Genomic DNA, 9,652 nt, shown 5'->3' on the forward strand with positions numbered 1-9,652 from the left:
TGTGCCACAAACTCCTCTTCTCCTCAGTTCTATTCAGTACCTCCTCATTAGTTATGTGATCTACCCACCTAATCTTCAGCATTCTTCTGTAGCAGCACACTTCGAAAGCTTGTATTCTCTTCTTGTCTAAAGTATTTATCGTCCATGTTTCACTTCCATGCATGACTACACTCCATACAAATACTTTCAGAAAAGACTTCCTGACACTTACTACACCCATTATTAACAAATTTCTCTTCTTCATAAACGCTTTCCTTGCCATTGCCAGTTTACATTTTATATCCTCTCTACTTCGACCATCATCAGTTATTTTGCATGCCAAATGGCAAAACTTATCTACTACTTTAAGTGTCTCATTTCCTAATCTAATCCCCTTAGCATCACCTGCTTTAATTCGACTACATTCCATTATCCTCGTTTTGCTTTTGTTGATGTTGAACTTATATCCCCCTTCCAAGACACTGTTCATTCCGTTTAACTGCTCTTCCAGCTCCTTTGCTGTCTCTGACAGAATTACAATGTTATCGGCAAACCTCAAAGTTGCCACTCCGAATTTTTCTTTTGTTTCCTTTACTGCTTCCTCAATGTACAGATTGAATAACATCGGGGATACGTTACAGCCCTGTCTCACTCCCTTTCCAACCATTGCTTCCTTTTCATGCCCCTCGATATCATAACAAAAAAAAACGAAATCCGGATAACCACCAATAGGAGTCGTGCGTCGAGAGTTCCGTACAAACTTAAGTAGTTCATCCATCCCGGGATTAGAGGATTTCGACGATTTTTCCCTGTCATCGGTATCTATATTTTAAAGATATCAGGATGTGTGACGTAAATGCCAGTATCTTTTGATTGCATTGACATACAAGCTTAAATCTTTTACGCAGGCAAGGAACCGTAGACTTTAATATGTGGCATAAATTTCATCTTGATACATCTATCCGTTCCTGAGAAACACATAGACAGTTGAATAAGAGGTTATCAAAAACAGTTTTTCTTTCGTGTGATATAATTACAATTAACAATTTTCCGATATTTCCCTTTGCTTCTTGATAAAGGGCACGATTCTAGGTCAACGGGGAGCACCTTATAGGTTTCAGTAAGTGGGTTTGTGACTATCAAAGTATCTAACACAAATGACCGTATCTTTTGTCTTAATTAAGTTAGAAGCTTGTGCTTTACACCGCGAAAGGTCCCTAATAGGTGAAAAATTTCAACTTTATATGTTTTTCCTCTTTCTGAGGAAGAGGAGTCGTAATAGATTGAGAGACAGACGCATACAAGTTAAAGAGATATATAAATTTTCTTTGCTGTGATACAATTACAAATCAGTAATTTTCGGATTTTTTCCTATATTTTCACTGTAAAACCTTACTTCTTGCACAATGCCATGATTATACATCAATGGGAAGCACGCTATAGGCTTTGATCAGTGTGTTTGAGAGTGTAAAAATATGCGACATAAATGGCCGTATCTTTTTATTGCACTGACGTAAAAGCTTAAGTTTTGTACATCGCCGTGGGACCATAGGCTTAGTAACATAAATGTCAACTTGGTACGGCCACCTGTAAACAAGGAAAAGTGTTCTTAACAGTCAGACGGACAGAAAGACGGATAAAAAAGTGATCCTATGAAGGTTCCGTTTCTACCGAATGAGTAACTGCTATAGGACCAACCTAAAAGTTGATAAAGTCTGAGCAAAATGGTTCAAATGGCTCTGAGCACTATGGGACTCAACTGCTGTGGTCATAAGTCCCCTAGAACTTAGAACTACTTAAACCTAACTAACCTAAGGACATCACACACATCCATGCCCGAGGCAGGATTCGAACCTGCGACCGTAGCGGTCGTGCGGTTCCAGACTGTAGCACCTTTAACCGCTCGGCCACTCCGGCTGGCTTAGTCTGAGCATACTGTCAACAACTTTGAACAACATTTTTAAGTCGCTTACGGGACTTCATTCTTTCTCTGTTTCTTCCCTCCCTCGAAATTAAGGATGCAGCTTATATTCCGGTGCGTGCCATTATGGCCGTTACGGTTGTGTAGAACAGCATGGTGACAGTTTATTGTAAACAGTACGTTATTTGTCTTTTATAATGTAAACCCTTACTCGCCAGACGACCTTGAAGGTTTTACTGGTTCATCGGACCCACGTAGCACTATGAGTAAGTGAATGAATAAATGACTGGTGCACTGTACCTCTTCTTGCCCGGGGCTGACATCGGTGAAACGGCATCCTTCAAGTTCGTCCGTGTTGTCTTCTTTCAGCTGGTCACAGGTGAAACTGCTCCAGTCGATGTACGTCGGGCTGAACGGGGCAGCGTCGTAGCGTCCAGGTAGCAGCAGCAGCAGTAGCAAGAGCGTCGACAACGCCAGCCGCACCGAAGCCATGCTGCACGCTCTCTGCGGCTGCGACGGAGGACGTTCCCGCGAGCTGCGAATACCGGTTCCTCCCGACCAAGGCAAACCGCCGGACGTAGGTCACTTCCTTGATAAGCCTGGCGCCGTAGGCTGGCCAGTAGCAGAAGCGCCAAAATGTTACTCGACCAGTACTCGTCTCCGAGAGTATCTACGATCTCTCATGTATAGAGTGGAAAAGAGAGCAGGACATTAACACGACAGATCAGAAGGCGGGTGCGTTGAATTACATACTGCTATCACTACCTCTCATCTGCCTTGGAAATCTGGAGGATACTCAAATGGTTCTGAGCACTATGGGACTTAATATCTGCGGTCATCTGTCCCCTAGAACTTACAACTACTTAAACCTAACTAACCTAAGGACATTACAAACATCCAACCCGAGGCAGGATTCGATCCTGCGACCGTAGCGGTCACGCCGTTCCAGACTGAAGCGCCTAGAACCGCACGGCCACATCAGCCGGCATGAGGATATTCAAATGGTACAAATGGCTCTGGGCACTATGGGACTTAACATCTGTGGTCATCAGTCCCCTAGAAATTAGAACTACTGAAACCTAACTAACCTAAGGACATGACACATATCCATGTCCGAGGCAGGAATCGAACCTGCGACCGTAGCGGTCGCGCGGTTCAAGAGTGAAATGCCTAGGAACCGTTCGGTCGCACCGGACGGCCGGAGGGAATTTTTATCTCAAAAGTTGTGATTAATTCGCAGGATAAGGAGCATCTTTCACAACATAAACACCCATTTCAACAAAGATAAACGAGTGAAAGACAGCTCCATTCCGTCATAAATGTTTCTAGTGAATCGTACACGTAGGTTGACATACACTTTCTGTGTTGAAACTTCCTGGCAGATTAAAACCGTGTGCCGGACCGAGACTCGAACTCGGGACCTTTGCTTTCGCGGTCAAATGCTGTACCAACTGAGCTACCCAAGCACGACTGATGCCCCGTCCTCACTGCGTTACTTCCGCCAGTACCTCGTCTCCTACCTTCCGAACTTTACAGCAGGTCTCCTGCGAAGTTTCATATCAGCGCACACTCCTCTGCAGAGTGAAAATCTCATTCTGGACTTTGTGTTGTTACGTTTCTTAAAGGTAGTAAATCGTCAACATAACGAAGACACAATAAGGTAAACGACCGCTTCGATGCGCTTAGACTAGTAAAACCCAGGCCTCTAAATTGTGCGCCGAATGGTAAACAGAAAAGGTAGTAACGTTGGTGCACCCCGACGAAGCTAGTATAAATGATAATAGAAATCGAGAGAATCTTGAAACATGCTGCTAGCGTCGTAACAAGTCGGTATATCTCTTATGAAAAATGAAACACAAATGCTTGGCGAACTTAATTGAGAAATATTGTAAAAAATATGGTGTAATCCTCGTAGAAGCGCTGTTGGCAAAATTTCGATGACATGCATTCAAAGCAAAGTTTTCGCCCATTATTTTGTCACCAGCGTGTACACTATCTGATCAGAATTTTTCTAAGAGGAACAGTCCTTTAGATTCCACGAGAAATACACCAGCCAGCATAAACGAAGCAAGGTGTATTGTATTGACAGTAGAGAAGAGGTAACAGTAGGGGAGCTGTGACTTCGAGCGTAGAGTAGTCACTGGCTGTCACCTTAGTAACAGATCCATCGGCAACACTTTAACAGTTCCAAAACTGTCCATGCAGACAGTCGGTGACTTGATTGTGAGGTGGAAATGCTAAGCAACAACCGTAGCTAAATCGACACTGAACAAACCTCACGGATTGCTGGACAGGAACCGTCGAACACTGCGAGGGGTGGCTGTAAGAAATCTCATGAAATCAGCGGATGGAATCATTGCTTGGAGCAAGCCGAGCGCTGTATCATGTGTGAGATACAGAGGCGAGCGAGTGCGCCGGGACTTCCCCAGTTCACTGCTAGTAGCGCCACGTCACCTTAACGCGTCTGCGCGTAGCGCGCAATATTGCACCACAATTAAGTAGGAAATTAAAAATAAACATTTATCTTTAAAACTTTTTAAAATTATAGTTTATTGTTACAGTGTTTCAAATACCAAGTCTTTATGTTCCAGACTTAATAGTTTACGTAAAAATGCCGTTTTAAGAGTAAAATACGTGGCGCTAAAGAATGAAACTAGAAAGCCAGAATTTGGTCAGAATGTGCAATTAGACCTCATAAATAAGTGGTGCAGGTTTCCAAAACCATATGACAAAAATTAACACCGGAATCCACGTTTTTGTGAAAAATCAGAGGCGCTAAACATGAAAATTTCTTTTCTGCTTCAGTTCACCCCAAAAATAATAACTGAGAGACTACGTTAAGCTGCCTCTTATAGTTACTGAGTAATTAAGTAAAAACCAGTTTTGTAACTATACCTAATCGTAATAGATTAAGTACCAGTAATTTTAATGATAAGAGAATTTTGGTCAAAGTGGATGATAAAACATACCAAATGATAAAGCTACACCAAATTTGATAGTTGTAGTATTAATAACAGAAGATATTGTTGTTAGTAAAGATATGGTTCAGAGGTAATGATCTACCGTTAGTTCCACTATAATAATTCTAGAAGGCAAAATTTTCATTCTAGCCAGCTGCAACAAGTAAAAACTAAGAACTTTCTGAAGTAATTTCTGACTAGGTTATTACAGATTATGTGCCCGAGAAAGCGGTCGTTCGGAGGCTGCTGCAGTAAGCAAATAGCTGTAGACAACATTATGTTCCCTAAGCCGTCCGCTCCGACACCTATATAAATACATACCGAGAGGCAGTAGTAAAGTACACTTCGCACTCAGTCAGGGTATGATCCACGTTTGTCGAACGTCGGATCGTGCTCTGCCTCGGATGACGTCAGAGCCGAACTGTGATAAAGCGCGTATTTTGCGGTACAAACGGATAGTGAACTCGCGAGTACTGTACACCGTCTTGGTTGTTGTTGTTGTTGTGGTCTTCAGTCCTGAGACTGGTTTGATGCAGCTCTCCATGCTACTCTATCCTGTGCAAGCTTCTTCATCTATCAGTACCTACTGCAACCTACATTCTTCTGAATCTGCTTAGTGTATTCATCTCTTGGTCTTCCTCTACGATTTTTACCCTCTACGCTGCCCTCCAATACTAAATTGGTGATCCCTTGATGCCTCTGAACATGTCCTACCAACCGATCCTTCTTCTGGTCGAGTTGTGCCACAAACTTCTCTTCTCCCCAATCCTATCGAATACTTCATCATTAGTTATGTAATCTACCCATCTAATCTTCAGCATTCTTCTGTAGCACCACATTTCGAAAGCTTCTATTCTCTTCTTGTCCAAACTATTTATCGTCCATGTTTCACTTCCATACATGGCTACACTCCATACAGATACTTTCAGAAATGACTTCCTGACACTCAAATCTATATTCGATGTAAACAAATTTCTCTTCTTCAGAAAAGCTTTCCTTGTCATTGCCAGTTTACATTTTATATCCTCTCTACTTCGACCATCATCAGTTATTTTGCTCCCCAAATAGCAAAACTCCTTTACTACTTTAAGTGTCTCATTTCCTAATCTAATTACCTCAGCATCACCCGACTTAATTCGACTGCATTCCATTTGTTGATGTTCATCTTATATCCTCCTTTGAAGACACTGTCCATTCCATTCAATTGCTCTTCCAAGTCCTTTGCTGTCTCTGACAGAATTACAATGTCATCGGCGAACCTCAAAGTTTTTATTTCTTGTCCATGGATTTTAATACCTACTCCGAATTTTTCTTTTGTTTCCTTTACTGCTTGCTCAATATACAGATTGAAGAACATCGGGGAGAGGCTACAACCCTGTCTTACTCCCTTCCCAACCACTGCTTCCCTTTGATGTCCCTCGACTCTTATAACTGCCATCTGGTTCCTGTACAAATTGTAAATAGCCTTTCGCTCTCTGTATTTTACGCCTGCAACCTTTAGAATTTTATCGCTTAGAATTCGCCAGACAAACTCTTAGTGTGCCGTCCGTGTGATTTACAACTCCGCGTGGTAAGCGGTGACTTTATTTCCAGTTTTATGGCGAGCATTAATTTAGAACATCTATTGCAAACTTTCACTGAGTAATTTTAATCAGGGCAAAATGCGATCTGGTAGAAACGTACCGTAGAGGTCGCCTCTGAACCGCTAAATGTGCTGTTAGAATAGAAAGACTTGCTTTCAATTGAAAATACCGAATTTCCAAGTGTTGTTTAAGAGAAACTTTGTGCAATATAATTTTGATTGGACCTCTGTACTTTTATTTACAATCAAAGTCCTGATCCCGCAAATAAATTGGAGGATAGATACTTTTCTTTCAGTGGGCTGGACCGGAATGTGGCCGTACAGACTGGATACTAAGGTCCGTGTGTTTCCCTTCGCTTTCTGGCTGACCACTAAATTAGTTGCCAGGCTCGGGTGAGAAAAACGGCGAACAAAATAAAGATTAACTTTTACCCGCTGCCCCACGTACTGAGTTCCAAACTTCTACCAGCAATCTAGACAGCACATCGCTTAGCGGGATCGAGTTCCAAAGAACGGAGTAGAATGGTTGAGCAGCTGCTCATAAGCCACATATTTCCATAGTCAACGCTGAGAGGCGCATTAAGAGGAATAAAGAGTGACTCCATTGGGTAGTTAACGACTGGGAGCAAGTGATTCGGAGCAATGAGTCATGCTACACCCTTTAGCAATGCCACGGAAGGATATGGAACTGGAAAATGCATGGACAACATTTCCCGCCATCAGCTATACTGCCAGTAGTCAAGAATCGGGGAGGCAGTGTGGGGTGTTCTTTATGGATTTTGTAACCTCCTCTTATTGTGGGGTTGAGGAAACAGTAAATGTGGAAACATATGGATTTAGCGCCTTCCTGTTGTTGCGATTAAGAAAACATGTGGAAACATATGAAAACTTGTTACAGCATTTTGTGCTGTGTGCAATAGTGGTATTGTTCGGAGGCGATGATTGTATCACCACGACAATGCATCCTGTCTTATCGTAGGGCCTGGTAGGCAATGGTTTGTGAACAATAACATCCATAAAATGAACAGGCATTCCCAGAGTCCCGACGTGTGCCCACTGAGCACCTTTCGGATGAGCTGGAACGTCGACTTGGCTTGAAACCCCGAAGTTCAACATCACTACTTTCACTGGTTTCGGCTCTTGAGGAGGACTGGGCTGTCATTCTTCCACGGACATTCAGACACGTCACTGAAAGGTTCTGCAGCACAGTTCAGACCGTCATAAAGGCGAAAGGTGGACACACCTCTCACTGATATCTGCTAATCGGTGTGTGGCTGCTTTTGGTCAGAATGTTTACCTCTCATGGGGTTCATGAGGATGGTAGAGATTAAAGCACATACAGAGTAAGGTCACTACGTTTCGATATTTGAAACGAGTAGAAAAGACATTTTGTAATCTTTGTATGGAGTATCCTCCGCCAAACTCCGTGCATTGGTTTTAGGAGTATGTGTAGGCCGCATACGCACGGAAGTAAGACGTATTCCTGTCCATATGTCCCAACGATATATTACAGTGTAAAATGAAGCTATAAGCTTAAGACAAGTGCTTGAAAATGGCCAAATGTTGAAACTGGCCGATCTCAAAGATAATAAAAAGTATACAACCTCCATGTTCCATGTTTTCAATTTCAAAACACGTTGAGACTGTGGAAACGCACAATAATAAAAAAAATTAAAATGTATGTAAGTCCCCCTTTAATCATCTACATTGACGAGGTGGTATACCTTCCAAGTATTAGCTATAGAAATAGCCATGCAACAAGTGCAGTCACAACTTAGGAATATCTGTTGAGAGATAAAATTAACTTGGGTTTAATCAGCCTTTTCAGTTCTTGGAAGTTCAACAGTCAGCTCTGCATGATTGTTTATTCTGTTCTTGTAACATCAGCCAACATCGCCTTCCTGTTCTCGTATTTTATTCGTCTCGGAAAAACTACAGCCGCTGTTTTTACCAGTGCTGCTGTACTGTATGCCTAAATGATGAGGGAATACTTGTGGGTAAATTATTTTAGAGGTAAAATAGTCCCCCTTTCGGCTCTGTGGATGGGGATTACACAGGAGGATGATATCATGAGGAGCAACAAGTCTGATTCGTCAAATGCTGGATCCACTATGTGGCCGGACGGTTAGGGAATTGAAAAATAGATAAGGTCAAGGAACAATCGTTTTATCTTGAAACTTTTCCATTGATCCGTCTTTGCATATAAAAACAACAATATGGGATTGTGGTCTGCGGTGATGCAGAACACGTTTGTTATTTATTTATTTAATCCCTCAAATTAGTTTCAGCGACAAATATCGTCATCATCAGTGGGTTCTTTGATTCTAAAACATGTAGAAATAATATAGTTATAAAACATTGTAAAAAATTATTACAAGTGTACTGTTTTGTTCCGAATATTGTTTCTGTGAATAATTTCATCATTCTTTATTTAGTGTACGACGCATCATGATTTTAAAGTTGTTACCACTGTTTCTGGCATACTTACTACGTCTTTTTGTTGCTGTTACACAGTTTGGATTGCGGTATGTTGTGGATAGAGTTTTGGTGTGTACTAGCTGATAAACAAACAGCTGAAAGTGTTTCGTTGAAACATGAAATTGGCTCCTTATGCTTAAAAAAATAAAAAATAAAAATTTGAATTTCAGGTTATACAAATTACGTACTAGCAGACTAGCAAACCAAATTACCAGCTCTTCAGTACTGTATGACATAATAGAAAGAATAAATCACGACACACATTCATTATTGCGAAAAAATGGCAGAAACAGGAATGTAAATTAATAAACTCACGAATAAAAACAGCTCTGAAACTAAGACCCACTCACAACACACTTTTCATGAACGGTTATATTAATTTTACTGACATAACACTCACAAAACAAGAACAGCAGCTACTTGAAAAAAGGCCCCAAATACAATTTGTACACCCATATAACACAAAAGACCGTAGAAAATCTTATCATTGAGTACATCATAGAGCAACACGAAAAAAATAACACGCCAGACTTCAACCCACGCCTAACAAGAGAACTAACGACAAACGAAATGAAAGAAATAATCAGAAAGAACAAACCTTCACTAAATGCAAATACAAAAGCAACTGATGAGAAAACCATAAACTGTACACACAAAAACTAAAACAACATAAAGCACTCGTCACCAAGGTGGAGAAAGGTAACTCTCTAGTCTTAATAACGAGGCAGAATA

General features: G+C 41.3%; 1 protein-coding gene across 2 annotated transcripts in view; it reads right to left on the reverse strand.

Annotated features, from left to right (window-relative positions):
- Positions 1-2,418, reverse strand: part of LOC126419051 (toll-like receptor 2) — a 132,078-nt gene extending 129,660 nt beyond the window's left edge. For both annotated transcript variants that reach the window (XM_050086126.1, XM_050086135.1), the window contains exon 1: positions 2,201-2,418. In XM_050086126.1, the coding sequence (XP_049942083.1) occupies positions 2,201-2,392 (192 nt within the window). In that variant the 5' untranslated portion in view covers positions 2,393-2,418. The remainder of the gene's footprint in view (positions 1-2,200) is intronic.
- Positions 2,419-9,652: the final 7,234 nt, after the last annotated feature.

This window comes from Schistocerca serialis, chromosome 1 (genome assembly GCF_023864345.2).
Source record: "Schistocerca serialis cubense isolate TAMUIC-IGC-003099 chromosome 1, iqSchSeri2.2, whole genome shotgun sequence".
In the NCBI taxonomy this organism is placed as follows: domain Eukaryota; kingdom Metazoa; phylum Arthropoda; class Insecta; order Orthoptera; family Acrididae; genus Schistocerca; species Schistocerca serialis.